This window comes from Toxorhynchites rutilus, chromosome 2 (genome assembly GCF_029784135.1).
Source record: "Toxorhynchites rutilus septentrionalis strain SRP chromosome 2, ASM2978413v1, whole genome shotgun sequence".
NCBI lineage: Eukaryota > Metazoa > Arthropoda > Insecta > Diptera > Culicidae > Toxorhynchites > Toxorhynchites rutilus.
The window spans coordinates 263970819-263991612 of record NC_073745.1 but is presented as its reverse complement, the minus strand read 5'-3'; the positions used below and the strand labels follow the sequence as shown (position 1 = coordinate 263991612).

General features: G+C 38.9%; 2 protein-coding genes across 3 annotated transcripts in view; both read right to left on the bottom strand.

Moving 5' to 3' along the window:
* LOC129771513 (upstream-binding protein 1) overlaps positions 1 to 2515 on the bottom strand; it is a 53866-nt gene extending 51351 nt beyond the window's left edge. Inside the window, exon 1 of the mRNA XM_055775245.1 lies at positions 2226 to 2515. Coding sequence (XP_055631220.1) covers positions 2226 to 2507 — 282 coding nt within the window. The 5' untranslated portion in view covers positions 2508 to 2515. The remainder of the gene's footprint in view (positions 1 to 2225) is intronic.
* Positions 2516 to 3093: 578 nt separating this feature from the next.
* On the bottom strand, positions 3094 to 13741 carry LOC129771524 (uncharacterized). 2 transcript variants are annotated; one of them, XM_055775264.1, is made up of 3 exons: positions 12720 to 13741; positions 11388 to 11787; positions 3244 to 4564 (listed from the first exon to the last, which is right to left on the bottom strand). In XM_055775264.1, the coding sequence occupies exons 1-3, from the start codon at positions 12807 to 12809 to the stop codon at positions 4539 to 4541; spliced, it is 516 nt and encodes a 171-aa protein (XP_055631239.1). In that variant the 5' UTR covers positions 12810 to 13741; the 3' UTR covers positions 3244 to 4538. The 2 variants fall into 2 exon arrangements, with proteins under 2 accessions (XP_055631240.1, XP_055631239.1); XM_055775265.1 differs by lacking the exons at positions 11388 to 11787; positions 12720 to 13741 and adding an exon at positions 4767 to 4865 and having other exon boundaries at positions 3094 to 4564.
* Positions 13742 to 20794: the final 7053 nt, after the last annotated feature.

Below are 20794 nucleotides of genomic sequence, written 5' to 3'. Positions count from 1 at the left end.
AGTTGAAGTAAAGGAATAGATGTGTGTGTGTATGTAATGTATTTATTCGTACACATTTATAACCTAACAGAATTCCTGAAATATAACGGAATGCTTCAGATCACGTTGCATGCATGAAAAAGCATAATCTAACAGAATTTCTGAAATATAACGGAATTTCGAATACGATTTGTTTAGAATATTTGCAATATCGCGTGTATGGCGGCATTCGTTCACTAAGGGATAAGTTTTGTCCTCATTAAATGAACTTGTTACTAATGCATCCTAGAGTCTGTTCTCATAACTTCAAATAAATTGTATAAACAATCCTTGATGATTGGAAAATCAGTTGCCGGGAGAGTTTTCTTCAAAGAAACATTACTTCCGACTTCTATCCGTAGACGCGTATTCTCGAACTTGTCACTAAGAATACTGTCAAGGCATACTACTTGGTATAGAAATCTCAATCCAAGTACTTATCAAACCAACGCACTTTACCCTTTTCACCAACCACTTTTCTCAACAAATCAAAGGCAATAATTCACCGACAATGGAGCATGGATTCATCGATCCAGTTTTTATCACTGCTCAAGAACAAGAACAGGTGGACCATTTGCTGCAGCTGGACAATCGATTCTACTGGCGTTCGAGCTGACTGAACGAAACAAAACACTTCATCTGTACAACAACAAGAAGAAGCGGATGGCGGGGCAAGACTGGCTGAATGGATTTTTGAAGAGCAATCCGACATTATCTTTCCGGAAGTCGGAAGCAACATGGAAGGCTTGAAAAGGGCCAAAGCGTATAAAAAAGTACGGAAGACCACTTTGAGAAAACTAAAAGGATGAAAGACATCACCAGTCGAAGCGGATACTTTGTGCGAAGTTTCCTCGAATTCAAATGAACAGGTTGGATGTCCTGTTATAATTGCGGAACGTAGTTCCATTCTATTTGCTCTGAATCAAACGAACACAAATCTTTTTATTCTTTTTGCAACTTTTGTTATAATTTGAGTTGAATTTGCCATGTTTGTTTTAACTTCAGTATGATTTTGTATAACACAGAAAACTTTTTATCATTTTCTACTCATTTCTTGTTTAAATATCAATATAATTTTGTATAACACAAAACTCTCTATATATCCCAAAGAATAATAAAACTAAGTGAGTGAAACATTATCATAAGGTCTCTTACTTTTTTAAACGGATCGAAACTAGAAATACCTTCTTCCGGGTCATTCAAACTTCACGTGAACATATTTTGAGTGTAGTTTATGTGTAGTTTATGAGCCCTATAACATGTTGTACCTTAGACGACACTGTTCCTGTTATTTTTACTAGGCTGAGCTGTTTGAAAATAGTATTGGTCCGTCTTACCCCATCATGGTCCGTTTTACCCCGCGGGTGGTCCTTCTTAGCCCGGCAACAAAATAAAAAGTAATGTTTTATCATTTCGAAAATTAATGAGAAAACCTAAAAAAAGTTATACAATCAACAATAACACATTTTAAGTAGTAGATTATCATATACTAAATTATATGCAGCACAACAAATAGGGGAATCCTAGAGGACGAGGCGGTCTTACCCCATCTTCCCCTAATACAAATGCTCCTCTAACAATACACTCATTGCGGTTGATATTTATTTAAAAAAAAATTAAAATTTGGATTTATTCAGAAAAATCAGGCAAAATAGAAGGCTTCAGGAAATGTGCCAAAAAATCTGTAAAAAATCAGAAGCATTGGCATCAGACGTGATGATCACAAAGTTATTCATCACACCAAATCAAATTAGGGCAATTCTCTTCTCAAACATGTCTCTCCAATATATTAATTTCTACTCAAAGGTGTGAGCAAAATCTAATATATTCTGCAGTTTCATTAGATGGCGTTTCACCCATTTCACCCGACCATTTAATATTTATGACATGCTGGCATCATCAAAGCATCCGAAATGAGAGGGAAGGAAAGAAAGCCGTTAACGTCGAGTAGCATTTTGATTGTTTGACCTCCAGCTTCATCTCACCGACGACAATTTGTAAATTAGTCGTCGCGGTCATTTGATTTGTCACCCTTAGATAATTTGGTACTTGTACTTCGACGTTAGCCCTTAATAACGTCGAAGTACAAGTCCTTGTCGAACAGTCACGAATTTTAGATTATTTGAGTGGCTATACTGTTTTTAGTTTTGAAAGAATTTCTGTAGAGATTACAGTTTTTTGTTGAATATTAAATAATTTCCGCATACCTCTTCGAAATTCTGTGGGCCTTGTTGCTGTTGTTGTTGTTGACTGTTCGGGTGCTGACTTTGCACCGGTTGTTGTTGTTGCTCCTGTCGCTGTTGTTGCTGTTGTTGTTGTTGATTGTTGTAAAAATTGTTGACGAATTCCATTTGTACCTTTTGCTCCATATGCGCACGCCCGAAGTTTTCCTGTTCGTTAATTTGGTAATAGAACTTCAAAGGCTCCGGTGTCTGACAGAGCTGCTCTAATCCACTGTTGCAGAAATTCGCCAACAATGATACCGCCATTCGTGGTTCTAGACGCACCTATCCGAATTTCGCTTAGTCCGAAAAGTTTACCACCAAGAAGATCAAGCACGGCACGACGTTGCCGCTGTATAAATTGTGTTCTATCTGTTTTCCTTCTTGCACACTAGGAGGGAAATTTCTATTTTTCTCGACCAGTGGGAATGTTGATTTCTTCGATGCTGACACGGAACCGAATTTAATTCATTCTGACCTACTTTTATCCGATGCGATAACAACACACGCGCGGCTGGTTCTTTGTTTTTCTAGAGTATTCTTTATTTTACTTCTTCCAAATTGTTTCAGGTGCAACTAAAGGTGTTATGTTTACGCGAATTTTACCACAAACGTTCAGTAATTCACATCCCCGACGAGAAAGTCATAACTTTTGAGATTGAGCGCACGTGCTTACTTATTATATAACTTAATGATATTATCCTCTAGCATAAGCTCCACTTAGATAATATATCTAAAAATTTACACTATCGCTAATATTTTCGGGACTTTTTCTGATTTTCCTCATACGATTACGCTAAGTACACATACTGGATTGGACATATACCAAACTCTCGGTCCATAAGTCAGTGAATCAGTTAAAATAGCACGAAAAAAGAATTGTACAGCTTCTTGATTCCGGTAGTCTCACGCTGTCGATGCCCTTGTAATAGAGTATTCTCAATATCAATCAGCATTTTGTTGACCATATATACGACGAATTCCGAACGCTTAGTTTCCGCCTCCATATGTCACACCGATGGCGCAAAAATTAGGGGATAATTTTCGAGCACTTTGTTCCGTAGAAACTCCACTTTCGAAAATTGTGCCAGTTTTGTACGCGAATTGTTCCTTTTGGCTTAACTTTTTCAATCACTTGCACTTGTTAGCCAACCAGCTATAGAGCATTCTTTTCGAATGGATGACTGCTCGTCTGCACTAAACTTTGTATTATATTTTCATTCCAATTTTGTAGTGATTAGCATCACCAGTGGAACCGTGTGTGCTCACTTGATTCTCTCTCTTCACAGACACGTCGAAGAATGATTTGATCCAATGGAAAAAAAACGAATGTGACTCTAGCGCCAGAGAAGGTGCTGACGTTGGTAACCGGCGCTTGCGCGCGTTGCACTTGTTTTCACTACCAATTCTGAGTTCCAACGTTCAATCGTTGATATAGTACTCGATAAGCCTGACACAATCCATAATATTGGTAGATTGCGTCCAAAATTGTCGCACACTTAAATGTTGAAGCATAGCTTCGCACAATACTTTAACGAACTGAGCATTTTGGGTATGTTATCTCGTCTGAAACACAACAACGAATGCGACTCTCGCTCACACGGCCACAGTAACTGAGGGGCTGACGACTGTTTTCCTCTGATGCGGGACCAATTCGAGGCGCAGTGATACAGCAATCAACTTATTTTACTTTAAATTAATATTTATTGAACCCAATAGAGCAGCAACAGAAGCACGGTTTGGCATGGATCCTCAACAATCATGTATATCATCCGCCTTTGTCGAGTTCTAATTTTGCTCCATATCATCACTCGACTTCAATTTACAGCCCTCGTCCTTTTGTTTGCGTTTGTATTTTTTTCTTTAATAAATAAAAACCGCTCAGCTTCTCCAAAGTGCGATATGCGTTGCAGACGAAACGCTCGCAGTTAGCGCTGTGATAACGAATGTGGCACACTAAATGGCGCTTTTTCACCGTTCTCCAATCACTCACTCACTCCCTCCCCCGATCACAATCCGTACGCATACGCGACGCGTCACTCATCTCACATAAAATATAGCAAAATTAGTAGATTTTCTTTTAAAAATACTCAGCTTCCACGTTGGCACATCGGTGCGCGTGAATTCATTCACACGACGTTGTTTTCCAATTGTTTATGTCACTCCACCACCAAAAAGTATGCGCAGCGCCTGCACTATCACAAAACTAGTAGTAGATTCTCTTCCGCACTAGCTTTTCCTCTTTTGACCAAAAAGAGCTCTTCTGATCGAAACAAGGCTTTCAACTGGGAAACCGTATCATTCAACCGAAACGCACGAATTAACTGAAAAGAGAAAAAAAAGCTGCTGTTAACAAATTATGAACACCTCAACAAGCGAACGCGACAACACTCGGCTCTATGTGTGTGATTAAAACCGGAGGTCGACACGAGAGTTAATAATAAAGTAAACACAGTGCGAGAGATATACACGACGAGAATCTACATTTTGTATTATCATCATATATTGAGAAGAAGCGAAACGCACCGTGAAGCAAAGTTAGTATTCATTCTGGGCGAAGCCTCAAATCCAACTGTTGCTTCAGCCGCCGCATGTGAGTATAGCGTCCTTTGCGGCTAAGTAGCCTTCTCGGCAGTTCGCTTTCTCTCTCCCTCTTTGTGTCTCTGTTTCTCTCTTTCTTAATTGAGCTTGAAAATCACCTGAGGTTACTACCACGGAAACACGTTCGGATAAATATACAGGTTTTTTTTTCTTTCCATTCGATTAAACACACAAGAATGAAACACCCAACAGCAATGCAAACTATGTGCTGAGATCAGTTTTTGTTTTGAATTTTGTTGTGTATTGGCTACATCATATTTTTGTAGTTGCGAAAAATATGCCTCTAAAATTATCCCAATTTTTTGAAATTTTCAAATGCTTTGATTTAATTGGTGGTCTACTTGGGAATTGAGTTTACCCATTTTGTAAATTGAAGAATTAAGCCTTGTATTTTGACAGCTGTCAAGCTAGGTTGTCAAGTTTGTCATTTAACAATAAAGGGCACTGTCCATAAATTATGTACCACTGAAAATACGAGTTTGAGACCCCCTTCCCTCCGACGCAGCATAAGACTTACTCCTAACACATTACAAGTAAGGCAACCTCAACCTCCTTCAACACGTTACGTAATTTGTGTACGAGGCCTAACAATATATTCGCGCTTTACTTCGATTCATAGTATGGTTATATAAATTGACCGCCGAAATCAAGTGAGTTGGTGTCGTGGGCTCTGACAGTTGATATGATCATTGTTGTGTTATTAATAGCACAAACAGCACGATGTTTCTTGTTGCAAGCAGCAGAGGGTGTATGGATGAAGAGAGGACTCCGACCGTGAATCGACCTCCATCACTGATCATTGCACAATGGTCCAGGAAATGCATTTAAGTGGAAATTAGCATTTAGAGCTCGACAGTTATTCTCTAGACAAAGACTGTCTTAGACAAAGTTGCTACATATGATAGAGCGCTCATTTTTATGTTATAAAAAATAGGGTGACCAAAATAGTCAATGAAATAAAAAATATAAATTTTCCTATCTTTAGAGATAGAGGTAAACATAGTTCGACAATGTTGTAGTCCCAGTTATTTGAGACATCTTTGTAGAACAAAGTTTTTTTCTATCTCTTGAAATGATCGATATAGCGCCCTTTGTTCTACAAAAATGTCTCAAATAACTGGAGCTACAACATTGTCGAGCTATGTTTACCTCTATCTATAAAGATAAAAAAGTTATATTTTTTATTTCATCGACAACTTTGATCACCCTATTTTTGATAACATGAAAATGAGCGCTCTATCATATGTAACAATTTTGTCGAAGACAGTTTTTGTCTAGAAAATAACTGTCGAGCTCTAAATGCTAATTTCCACTTAAATGCATCTCCTGGACCATTATGCATTGTTGCGTGGATGTAGTTATTCTATAATAACACACAATTGACCATCTATGAAGGCCCCCGAGTTTTGAATCGCCCGCGATTGATCGCTTAGTAAGCGAACTCACAACTAATGTGGCTACGAAGACCCTCGATGCCTTCATCCTTTTCGACAACCTCAAACGGTTTTCAAACCCGTCGCAGGCGGCACACACGACTTCCATCGGAATTCCGTCCTAAATTCAGAGGTTCACGATCTTGAACTGAACCAAAATAGACACCTTTTGCTCGTTTACCTTCAACAACATGGCCATATCGGTTCTCTTTTTTTTTCTCTCTCTATTATAGTGACTTTCAACACATTTCGGCTGGTTCGTCACTTTTTACTTCCATTTTTGGAAGAATGTCGGGAGTGAGAATTGAACTCGTGATCTCTGCGTGAGAGGTATGGATGTTACCACTACGCCAAATCGCCTCCCAACTATCGATTCTCTTCTTACTAACAATAGAATAAGTTGAAATGTAAATACTAGGGTGCCAATGAATGTATGGGAAAAAAATCGACCCTAAAATTTCAAAAAGTTACCCTATACAAAATGTTCACCACCTCGAAAAAAAACCCTATGCCGAATTTCAGCTCAATCGAACTTAAGGGAGAGTGGCGCAAAGCGGTCAAAGTTTGAGTTTTTTGAAAATCGAAAAATCACCCAAGGGGGGAGTAAAGGAAATCGAGGTTTTAGAAAAAAAAATTTTGATGCCAAATGTCTTAATGAAACGTCGAGATCTAGTGTCATCTCGAAAAAAATTTTTTTGTTAAAAATCGCCACTCTGGGACTTGGTTTTTTTTCGGCATGCGAAACGAAAAGTATGGTTTAGGGTGCCAATAAAAAAGTTATCTCGATTTTTCATTCGGAACTTGCTGCGAAATGTTGATTTGCACAATAATATACTATATGCAAAATATTAGCTCATTCGGACTCCATTTACTGGTGTCGCAGACGTTTGAGTTTTTTTGAAAATTGAAAAATCAGCGGAAATCGGGGTTTTTAAAAACAAAAATTGATGCCAAAAGTCTTAAAATTGCATGACACGTTGAGATTTACAGTTACCTAAAAAAAAATTTTTTCTTTCAAAAATCAATTTTTCAAACGAAAAAACGACCAAGTGCAAAAAAATACATTTTTTTTAACTTTTTTTCGAGATTACTGTAAATTTCGATGAGTAAAGCAATTTAAAGGCATTTGGCATTTGTTTTTTTTTTAAATCTCGATTTTCGGTGATTTTTCGTTTTTAAAAAAACTAAAATGTTTACTTTTGTGACACCGGTAAACGAAGTCCGAATGAGCTAATATTTTGCATACGGTATATTATTGTGCAAATCAACATTTCGTAGCATGTTCCGAATGAAAAATTTAGATAACTATTTTTATTATCACCTTAAACCATACTTTTCGTTTCGCAAGTCCCAGAGTACCGATTTTTGACCAAAAAAATTTTCGAGATGACACTAGATCTCGACGTTTCATGCAATTTCATAAAATTTGGTATCAAAAAAAAAATCGAAAACCTCGTTTTCCTTTGGGTGATTTTTCGATTTTCAAAAAACTCAAACTTTAACCGCTTTGCGCCACTCTCCCTTAAGTCCGATTGAGCTGATATTTTGCATAGGGTGTTTTTTCGAGGTGGTGAACATTTTTATGGGGTAACTTTTCGAAACTCGAGATGACCATTTTCATTGGCACCCTAGTAAATACATAGTAGTTGTTGAAGACTTAGATAAACTTATTTTCTCTATCCTCCGAGAGCGAGCGAGGCGAACTTGTCGAAATCACTGACTTCTTCCAATAAATGATGTACACAGATGTAGAGTTGTATGATAAGAGAGAGTTTTATTTATCCACTTCGGGCTTTTATATAATGCGATACCAATAGACAGAGGAAACAGTAGAATTCAAAATAATTCATAATATTCAAGCTTGTGTAATTTCAGTACATTGGATTGAAGGTGTTCCATACTTATAGCATGCACGGAAAAGTATTTCTGAATACATTATCGTATAAAAAATGCAATATCAAACACACAGGCCCCCGTTGAAACTCCCTAGTTTCAACACTTCGACATCCAGGTCCTCCACTTCAGTGCATCCGCATGCGAACCCTATCCTATTTTGGTTCGGTCCACACTTGGTCCTCGATTGTTCCTGGCTTCTGTGGGACGTCTATTGGGAGGATGCATACCTCGGTGACGGCGCGTTTGAACAGTCCATTTGCGGTGCGAACTAGGACTACTCTGACGTGACCATCGCTCCCTGGAAACGTTTGTACAATGCGTCCTAAGTTCCACTGTAGAGGTGGGAGGTTCTCTTGTTTGACCAATACCAAAACGCCTTCGATGGGATGGAGCTGCGTTTCGGTTTGCCATTTCGGTCGTTGATGGAGTTGACTCACGTAATCGCGGGACCACCGGCGCCAAAAATCTTGGACGGAACGTCTTAGCTCCTGGAATCGATTCAGTCGATTAAGTTCTAAATTTGATATATCTGGTTCAGGAATAGAGAACATTGGCTCTCCTACTATGAAATGACCTGGTGTCAATGCATTCAAATCTTCTGCATTGTCAGACAACTGCGTTAGTGGTCTGGAGTTTAGTATACTCTCAATTTGAGTCACAGCTGTTACCATTTCGTCAAGCCGAAGTGCTTTACTTCCCAAAATTCTACGGAAATGAAATTTAAAAGATTTTATACCTGCTTCCCACAAGCCTCCGAAGTGAGGGGAACGAGCTGGAATAAAATTAAAATTAAATCCTTGTTGTAAACAAAAACTGTTCCAAGACTCATGTTTAAATTGGTCGAGAAATTGTAAGCGAAGTTCTTTGAGCTCTCGATTTGCTCCAACAAAGGCGGTTGCATTGTCACAGTACAGGTTTACTAAACGTCCACGTCTGGCAATAAAGCGTTTCATTGCATTTATACAAGCCTGTGACGATAAATCATACACGATTTCCAGGTGGATGGCTTTCGAGACCATACAAATAAAATTCGCAACGTAAATTTTAACAGACGCACCCCGACCTACGAGTGGACGAACGAGGAAAGGTCCACAATAATCTAATCCACAGTTCGAAAATATTCGCGCTGGCGTAATCCTCACTTCAGGAAGTGGAGCCATGATTTGATTACTCATCCGAGGATTACAACGAAAACATTGGATGCATTCACGAACTATTTTTCGTGTAATCTTCCTTCCATGCAATGGCCAAAAACGTTGACGAATGGTTGATAATAATAATGTAGGACCAGAATGCAACGTTTGAAGATGAATTGACCGAGCAATTAAAAATGTAATTTTGTGGTTTGAAGGTAACAGGATCGGACATCTGGTATCCAAAGGTGCGGACAATCTTTCGAGGCGCCCTTTGATTCGAAGTAAACCAAAATCATCCAAATACAAATTTAAACCTTTCAATAGCGATTTGAAATTCATTTCAGGCTGAGTGCAGTCTTCACCTTTCATTTTATTAATTGATTTAAATTCATTCGGGAAAGAACATTCTTGTGCAACTCGAATTAATAGTTTCAGTGTAGTGTTTAACTCGTTTGGTGTTAACGGACCAGTAATTTTTAAATGCTTCTTCGAAGTATTGTAGAAAAATCTCGTACACCATGAAACGACTTTCAACAATTTCGACAGCTCCGAAAATCTTTCAAAAATGTCCCAATGCTCATGAGCACTATTTTTAGTGAGCAACGAAACGACAAGTCTACGTTCAGTTGAATGTATATCATTTTCACCTGTTGCAGATTCAATAATTGGCCAAAGATGTTCAGGTTTCAATAAAAATTCTGGACCATGCCACCACAATTTATCATTTAAAATTTGTTTCGGCTGAGCTCCTCGAGATATTTGATCAGCTGGGTTCATTTCTGATGGAACATGCCTCCATGTATGTCCGTCAGAAAGTTTTTGAATTTCTGAAATTCTATTCGATACGAACGTTTTCCAAGCAAATGACGGTGAATTAATCCAGTGCAATACCACTGACGAATCTGTCCAAAATACCACAGATCCAGAAAATTCTGTAGAAGTTAGAATTTGATTAATCAGTTGACTGCCTAGCAAAGCAGCACACAATTCCAAGCGAGGGATTGATTGTGTTCTTAGAGGAGCAACTCTCGATTTAGTGATTAGTAGGTTGCTTATTCTTCCACCACTCGTGTTAGTAGAAACTATATATACGCAGCATCCATAGCCTCGTTCGGATGCGTCACAAAAACAATGGATCGCATATGACGTACTAGTGATTACACGTCGAGGCACTCTCAACTGGTGCAGTAGCGGCAGTTGTTCGCGATAATCTTGCCACCAGTCTTTCAACTCATCCGGGAGTGGTTCATCCCACGTATGCTGACCTATCCATAAACGCTGTACGAAGATTTTAGCTGCTGCAACTACCGATCCGACTAGGCCCATGGGGTCGAATAATTGGGCCATTTCCGATACAACAACGCGTTTAGAGATCGTATCTGTGCTGGATAAATCTGGAATTTTGAAAGCAAATTGATCGATGTGAGGATTCCAGAGCAACCCTAGAGTTTTCACTGACGACGACCTATCTATTTCAATCTCACTCGGCATCTCAATTAGGTCAGGGGGTATTTCCCGTAAAACCTTCGCGTCATTAGCACACCATTTCCGAAGACTGAAACCGCCGGCGGCTAATAGCAGCCTTAACTGCGCTGCAGCATTGACAACGTCGTTCAAATTGTCACCACCAGCCAATGTATCGTCAACATAAGTGTTTTTCCTAATTATTTTTGCACCTAACGGAAACCGCGACTCTTCATCATCTGCCAATTGCATCAAAACTCGCGTAGCTTGGAAAGGAGCACACGTTGTGCCATATGTAACTGTTGTCAATTGAAATATTGAAAGCGGATCAGTCGAATTTATTCTCCAAAAAATTTGAAGCCAACGTCGATCCTCCGGATGAACCCAAATTTGTCTGAACATTTTTTCAATGTCAGCGATGAACACATACCTTGGGATTCGAAAATTTAAAACAATCGATACTAAAGTTGGTTGAACCGTTGGTCCGGCATATAAAACGTCATTTAACGATAATTGATTACCTTCATTACACGAACCATCAAAAACTACACGTATTTTTGTAGTGGTACTATCAGGGCGGATTACAGGATGGTGAGGTAGAAAAGTAAATGGTTTACCTGTATGCGTAGTGCGCTGCATGTGCCCCAATCTTGCGTACTCATCCATGAATTGATGATAGCTGTCACGGAGGTTCGAGTCCGTCCTGAAACGCCGTTCAGTTGATAGGAACCGGCGCTGAGCCAGCTGATACGCGTCTCCAAGATAGGGTAACCGGTCTTCGCGTAGCGGTAGTCGAACCACGTATCTTCCATCAGGTTCCCGCGACACAGTTCTTCTAAAATGATCTTCACACCGTTGCTCGTCTAAAGTTAACGCTCTACCGACGTCGAAATTTTCAATTTCCCAAAACCTTTGGAGCATTGTTTCTAGACTATTGGCGGTACTAATAATGCAAATCGGCGATTGATTTGCAGCAGATGAATACATTCCCGACACCACGAATCCGAATACGGTACTCTGTAATAGAGGATAACCTTGAGCAAACGAAATTCGGCTAGATTCTAGCAACGAAAAGAATAATTCCGCGCCGACGAGAACATCAACTCCCGCACTAATGTTAAAACGAGGATCAGCGAGCACTACATTCGACGGTATATTCCATTTCGAAATGTTGATGTTTTTACTGGGCAAAATCGCCGGTATTTTCGGGATAACCAGACATGACACTGCAGCTTCAAATTTGCTTACTCGAGACTTTATATTAAGCATAACTGTTTCCGTGATATGTACTTTTCCCGTGCCGACACCGATCACATCCACGTTTGTTTTACTACGCTTGAGTCCAAGTTTCATAACTAGGGACTCCGAAACGAAATTACACTGCGAACAACTGTCCAACACGATACGCACGAAGTGATTACGATCGAACAAATCTTTCACCTTGATCAAGGCTGTTGCTAGAAACACTTCACACCCGATATTACGCGACGGATACATCTGTGTTAAGGTTGACTCTGGCTTATTTTCTTCAGAGTGTGCAGATAATGAACTCACTGTGGTAGATGTAGTCGACGAGAGAGTCGCGAGGGTATGAACCACTGGCATATGCGTAGATTTCGAACCCGACGGTGATGTATTATACGATTGCGTATTGTACTGATTAGGATATAATTGTTCTTCACTTTCTACCGATTGTTCATTAGCGATAAATGAGTGCGATACTCTCGAGTTAGTTTGAGAACGATCCAAACTATCTGCTGTCGGCAGATGTAATAGTGTGTGATGCCGATTTCCACACACTCCACAATTAGCCGAGTTACAATTTTTAGCCATGTGATAACCACCTAGACAATTTATACACAATTTATATCGTTTGGCAAGATTAAAACGCTGCTTTGGCGGTAAACTCTTATATTGTACACAGTTATACAAAAAATGACTCTGCTTACACTGAGGGCATCTAATCGAAGGTTCGGTGGCGACCAATGTCGAACCCGTTTTGGTTGGTCGCTTCTCATCATTGCTAAATACACTTGCATTTTGGGATAGTTTCACCGATAGTAACATACGAGCTTGTTTTCTGACGAAGTTCACTAATTGTTCATACGTTGGTCGCTCATTATCTTTGCACTGTTTTTCCCATTCCCTTAATGTCACTGAGTCTAAACGACGACTTAGACTCTCCACGAGGACCGAATTCCAGTGACGATCTGGACCCTCCAATTGGTTCAGCACACTAACATGGCGATCAAATTGATCGAGCAATTCGGATAGCCCTGAAGCAGATTCGCGTTTCAATGTAGGAATAGAGAACAATGCAGAAATATGACGCTTAATCAATAGGTTAGGATTATCATACCTTTCTTCGATAGCTTTCAACGCAATTTGATAATTTTCGGTGGATACGAGAATTGACGAAATTATTTGATGTGCTTCACCCTTCAATGCAGCCTTCAAATAATGCATTTTTTGAACGGAAGTTAGCTGCCCATTGGCGTGAACAAGCGACTTGAAAAGATCTCGGAACTCAATCCACTTTTCCGGATTCCCATCGAATTCTGGGACTCTAATCTCCGGAAGACGAATTGCTTGTGTGATTTGTGGCTGTACCTGACCTGTCGGTACTCGAGAAGTTGAAACGAGATTATCACGAGGCAATTTTGTGATTAGAGAGGATTTGAGATCAACATAAATGTTCTGGAATGACACACGTTGTTCTGAAAGGTCCTCAGAATCTTCAGATTCCTCATATATTTCGATTTCATCCTGTATTTCACAAAATCTTTTCCATAGATCATCGAGTAGATCTATTCTAACCTGTATTTGATGAACCATGCCTTCATGGTATTCATCATTAAAAGTTTTTATAAGCTGCGCGGAGCCGAGAATGTTCGACCTACGTCTGTGTAAAATTTTTAACCGATTCACTACACTAGTGCGAGTTTTTCTCATTGCAGGTGTTGGCATGATCTCGGACAATCAACGAGATAAATGTGACGTACCTGGTAACTGAGTCGGTTTTTCGATGAACGAGATGAATAAGAGAAGTTGAGGCAACTTCACGCTTTCGGAGGTGACGACGGCTGGTCACGTGTTCTTGATGTAGAATTCGTCGATCAATTGCTTCGAGTCAGCCAAAGGGGGCTCAGACACATTCGAATTGTACTGCTGCGACACACTTTTGACCCGATAGTTATCCGGCGAGACGATTCCCGGGTTTCGGCACCACTGTTGAAGACTTAGATAAACTTATTTTCTCTATCCTCCGAGAGCGAGCGAGGCGAACTTGTCGAAATCACTGACTTCTTCCAATAAATGATGTACACAGATGTAGAGTTGTATGATAAGAGAGAGTTTTATTTATCCACTTCGGGCTTTTATATAATGCGATACCAATAGACAGAGGAAACAGTAGAATTCAAAATAATTCATAATATTCAAGCTTGTGTAATTTCAGTACATTGGATTGAAGGTGTTCCATACTTATAGCATGCACGGAAAAGTATTTCTGAATACATTATCGTATAAAAAATGCAATATCAAACAGTAGTTATAAGATAGGTTTAAGAGTTGAGTGTGAGTGAGAGTGTGAGTGTGAACATTGTCAACATATCCTTATATCCCATCCTATTCCTGATAAAATATGTCACCCTTCTAAACTCGAGTCTACCGCGAGTAACCGGTTTTCTACCTTATTAACAATAGAATTAAGGAAAATTGTTCATAGATATATAGATATAGTTAATATGTTTAGTTAAGAATCCGGCTCCTTTAAACTTGTGTAATTGAGTCTGTAAAAATAAACAAATTAATAAAAAAAAATTTATGGCCATAATCCAAGGGGCTTATATCTGGTGAACTAGGAGGCCATTCAGCTTTGGCCAAAATGTTCTGAACCAGATTTGCTGTATGAGAAGATGCTCCGTCCTGCTGAAACACATAACGATCATACCCGTACAATCTTTCCATGCTTGGCTTTACAACATTATGCATTCGAAAAACAAAATCTTGTGCATTGCGCCGTGATAGCATGAGAGTTTTCCTTTCAAACCGTTCTATCGATACTTCCAAAACACCATGAACTTTCTTAAAAGCTTGGCATGCCAGGCAATATTTGAGAACACTGTGCATTGTCCATTTCGAAACATTAAGATCAATTGCCATTTTACATACAGAGTGTTATGAATTTCGTCGAATTCGCTTCCTGACGATCTTAATCACTCGCTCAGTCCTTGCTAATCCTCATCCGCCTGTATCACTTTAAGTATATATCGTGTCCAATATATTCTCATGCGCTTTTTTGCCTCGCTGTAGTGGTGAAGCAGCAGCGCATACCCTATCTTTGTATTTGTGTAATCTTGCACTATGTTCACACAATCCATTGCCTGATCTGTATTATTAAATAATAGAGTCTATTGCTTATCAACGATGAAAGAGTTGCATATGATGTTCAAAATTTTTTATGCAAAAACACCCAAACGCTGTATTCATAAGTCTGAAAAACCTGGGAATAAAGCGTGATTTTGTTTATCGAACCATTCGGAAATATCGTGAGATTTTCTTGTTGAATGGCCGTCTTCTTTTCCGAATGGTTCGGTAACCAAAATCACACTTCACAATCTTTACTCTTATTATTCTTCTGATATCTGAATTGGCTTCATTGTCCGGATTCTGAATTTAGAAACGCCTTCTACAATTTTATTCTTGGGTCATTCACATTAAATATTGAACATAAACACATGAAATATAAATTATGAAATTACCCGGAAGCTATATCTACAGTTTAAATCTGGAATCATTACCTCAAAGCTGTTATTGAACATGAAATTTAAAAAAAAATGTCCAAAATATTTACTGCATGGACTGAAAAATCCCGGGATTTTCCAACAGTTGGCACCACTAAAAATGAACAAGATTCGTTTCAAGAGGTTAATCTGTCACTAGCTTATGTGTGAACAATCAATGCAGTGGTTGACGAAATGTTATTCCACTTCTGCTTCTTCGAGAACAACAGTTTATCGGTGGTTTAGTGAATTCAAAATGGGCCGTAGACGCACCGCAGATGCACCTCGCTCTGGAAGGCCAAAAGAGGTTACGAATCAAGAAATCGTAAAACAAATGTATCAAATCGTTTTGAACGATCGTAAAGTGAAGTTACGCGAGTTAACTGAGACCGCAGGCATTTCAAAGGAACGAGTGGGATACATTTTGGACATAAAAAAGCTATGCGCGTGATGGGTGCCGCGTTTGCTGACCATCGAGCAAGAACAGGGGCGCGTTGTTGATTCTAAAGCCGGTTGGGTTTCGACTTTTGTGACAATGGATGAAACGTGAATCCATTATCACACTCCTGAGTCCAACAGGCAGTCTGCAAAGTGGTACTGAGTCATATTTCGAAGACTTAGACGTTTCTTATTACCGAAAGGGAATCGAAATGTTGGGAACTCGCTATATCAAGTGTATTGCCCTCGAAGGAAACTATGTTGAGGAATAAATACAGCTTTGCCCGAAAACCGATTGTTTTCATTAAAAATCCTGAGACTTTTCAGCCCATCTAGTATCTCGAACTTGAACCCGTTATCCTGTCTTAGAATCTTAGTGCAGAATATTTAACTACAATTTCAATTCGGAGCTTTTATAAGGTATCTTCAACTGGAATACGAATCTGAAATCTTTGAAAAGTATATTTGTCCGGAGCATGAATTGCAATCTGTTTAACTCCTTCGCGTACGATTTAATTTTAAAAAGAGCGGACCAAATGCAAACGCTTCGATCACGCATCGAGTGGTTTCACTACTCTGCTGAGCGTCTTAGCACCTGCGATATCATTTCACATCGAGTAAGACACGATTAGGACCAAAAATCAGGATTCTTTATCCGAAAGCTGATCTAATATAATTTGGAGTCGCAATCCTTTATCCGTTTGAATCTGAATATGCAATCTTTATCCGAAATCTTTCTCTGAAATCAGAATTTAGAACCTCAATACTTAAAATGTACCTGGCGTCTGAATGTCAAACCTTAGCCCGGAGATTGGAGATTTTTCAATCTAGAGTTTTATTTTGCAGCATTTTTCTCGGTTCTGTATCTGGAATCTGAATCTGTTATCTTGACACGGACCCTTTCTAAATGTAGAATATTTAACTACCATTTCTGAAAATATTCATCTGAAATAAGTATCTGTAAACTGAACCTGTAATCTGAAACTGTAATTGTGATACGGAATCTGTCAATGGAATTTGATTTCAAAATCTGTTTCAGAATCTGAGTCGAGAATGTTAGTCAGGGATCCGCTTCGATCCTGAATCAGGAATCTGTGTTAGTATTCTTTTTCAAAAATATGAATTTAGAATTACAGCTCATCTGTTCCAGAGTTTGAATATGGCATATTTATCCGGAATATTTCTCTGAAACCAGAATTTGGAATCATTATACTTGTGTTATAATTTGGCGTCCGAATCTCGAATCTCAGTCAAGAATTTGGAGTTTTTTTTAAATCTGGAGTTCCATTTCGCAACATTTATTTCGGATCCGTATCTGGAATCGTAACCCTGGAACTACTTCTGAAAATCTTCTTCTGAAATCGGTATCTAGATACTGAATCTGTAATCTGAAACTGGAATCTTCACACGGAATCGTAAAATCGGGGGATTTTTCGTCATAGAAATGTTTTCCGACTTGCACTGGTAGCGTGTTCACGAACTTGCCACTACAGTCAAGGACTGGTATTAGCATAGAAATCTCTACTAAGTAGTAATGCAAAATGACGCGAGTAATACAATGTTGAGACGGCGACGTTCCCCATACCGCATCCATTCCAAAAGTTGGATCTCGAATCTTAGAGAAGAATCGGCTTTGTAATCAGAATTTGGAATCTGTACCATGGCAAAATATTTTCCTCGGTGATAAAACTTCGAAATTCATCGTCAAGGATCTCTTATATATTTTTCATACCATTCGGTTTCAGATCAGCTAGAGCCATTTCCATGGATGTGTAACTGTCTCTTTGTCTTTTGATCAGCAAAAACTGCTGATCAAAAGACAAAGAGACAGTTACACATGGTGGTGGTGGATAATGGCTGACAAGCCACTTCTTCACAGTCAGGCTATAAATGTAAGTAGAGTTTATGATTCTGATACTGTAATAGATAATCACAGTGCTATTCAGTGTGGTTTTGTGTATTTGCAATGATCAAGGTCAACCACGGAAAACAATTACGAAGTGCACTCAAGCCACCCGAGTTCAATCTGATATTGTTTTGGATAGGATGGAGCATCAGGTTGAAACGATCATGGTCGAAACGTACTCAGCCGGCACAAACGAAAAGGCAAGTCAATATACAGTCTTGTCCGCCTCAGAATTGATACGGTCCCGACAATACTCATGCAGCCAATCGGTCCACCAGAATTTGAAATAGACAATAAATATCCCCACCAAAAGGAGTCGAGAAATTTTCTTCTACAAAAAATTCCCAGACCCACCCTCAGAAAACTTTTTCTTAATATCTGTGTAACGTGAGGCGCTAACTTACTGGACGACAAATCTCTAATCAGGTCTTTCGTTGAAAGAGAAGTCGTACTATGTTATTGGATTCACGTGTACGAATTCAATAGATAAGGCGGACGGAGAGATGCCACCATCGCATCGATTACTGACCCCAATGTAGCCGGAATAGATCTACGAAAAATGAGCGAACAGAACTGATAGTGTAAACATCAAATACTTCATGTTTTTTGCATCATATGTATGATTTCTCTGAAAATCACTAGGCACGAAATATATTATTAACTCGAGCGGCGCCCTGCTGATTTCAAGTGTCAACTCGAACGACGTGGTCTAGGCTCGACTGACATTGTACCCAAAACCTAGCCAAATTTGGTTTATTTCTGCCTAGCATTTTTCGTCTCGAGTTGCTGGTTCGCGCAAGCGAAAAAGGTCTCCAGTGCAAAGGGTTAACAGTAATTGAATATACTATTCGATACATTGTTACTGATTCAATCTCGGTGAAAACGTCCTCTTTTTAGTCAGAATTGTTCGACAAACTTGTTGCGCATCAACATATGCTTCTTATTGACTAGCAAGACCATTTTTATTCCGTTCATTTTCTTCCATGACGGTCCTCGTGAGAGACGGCGTCTTATTTTTGTGACAAGGTTGCAAACAAGATAGACCTATTGGTATGAGGAGAGAGAATACGCAGGTTCAAGTACGTTAGTTGTACCAATTTCGAACAGGAACAAGAGTACTGTGGGACTGCCAATTATCAACGTATTGAAGATTATATCAAGAATAATAAATAAAGACCGTTTTATATTATCCAGCACGTAGCGTAAACGGCACGTACCGTCACGGGCAGACAAATACATGATGTATTTATATTATCAGGCATAGCAGCTTCACGGCAGCACAGACGGCGCGGAGAAATTTGTTTTCGGAGCGGGAGAGTTCGTTGACAAAATTGAGCTTCGTATCACGATTTTGGGAAGCGACAATTAATATAATGAATTTTCAGGTGGAATGAGCTAGGATTGGGCGATCTCGGATCGATTCTTAGAAGATCGATCTTTTCTATTCCGATTTTCGATTTTTTGGATCGATCCCGAGAAAATCGAGAAAATCGATTTTTTGCCTTCGATCTTTTCGATCTTTTTGTTGATTTGGTTTTCAGTATACATCGATTTTTTATCTCACCAAAGGCCAACTAACATTTTTTGCTGAGTTCTGAGCGGTATCGTTTCGGGCTATTGTTGAATCTAGTAATGCTTTTTCAATTAATTTATTTATTAAAACGACTGCCTGACGGGACAAGATGAATGCATTATGTCCTTCATGCTGAGGACCAAAACAAAATACTTTCGATGTTTGAATAGAAATATGAAATTTGTATTCCCTGTTTGAAGAAAAAACGGCATTCATATAGAATAAGAAGATAAATAATTTTTTTTTCCAAAGATCGATTCAGCAAAGATCGATTTTTTGGTACCGATTTAATCAGTGGATAGATCCCCACACCGTTTGGAAAATCGATTCGACAAGATCGATCTTTTTGAAAAGATCGCCCAATCCTAGAATGAACACACTTCAAAATTAAAATTATGAATAAAAAAATAACTTTCTTATATCGAATATGTATTTTATTTACACGAAAACCAGGTGTTGCAGGTGGGGAAAAATCTTCTACAAAATTACGTATGAAGAAAATTTCATATCATAATGATGTGTTTTAATTGAAACATGATTTTCCTTTATATATAAAAATGGTCGAGTAAATCTTAGTGCTATATGTTTTGAATAATCAAATAACATGAAGTGAAAATTAGAATTCAAATTTTAACAGTTTAAAACTGCCCTCGGGCCTTCTAATTCGATAGAGATTAATCTACTTCCCTAAATGAATATTACTACCAGATGTTAACACTGTAGCCAAGCGTAGCTACTGGTGATTGAACCGATGTCGTACCGAAGAGCGACGAACGCACGCATACCACGAACTTCGACGTTTGATTTGTATGTATGGTGCTACTCGCTCGTGTAGTTCGTGCCCGGCACCGGCAAAATATTCTATTCGAGGATTCCTTCATGCATTTGTCTGAAACGTGCTGTGTATGCTCGAAGCCGTTCCGCTATATATACGCATACACATTTGATACACACGCAATAATATTTGTATTGCATGAAACGTGCCGTGCCGGTTACGCTACGTGCCTGATAGTATAATATTACCTTTCAGCTTTACATCATTGAATGAGGAAAGCTCGAATCTAACGAGCAAATGTTATAGAAAATCTTATTATATTGACTTTGAACTCAAAAAGTTTCTCTTGAGTAATATTGCGGCTACTCGTACATACATATCATACAATTAGTGTTGTTTCTTAAACTTAATCTCGTTATTATTTCTTAAATTCGTCAAATATTCTGGTTTCATAAAATTATCTAGCACTCTTTTGAAAAATCGAAATAGGTGTGCGTGGTGGAAATAATTCGGGATTTTCACTCTGAAAAAGCATATTCAGTCGATTT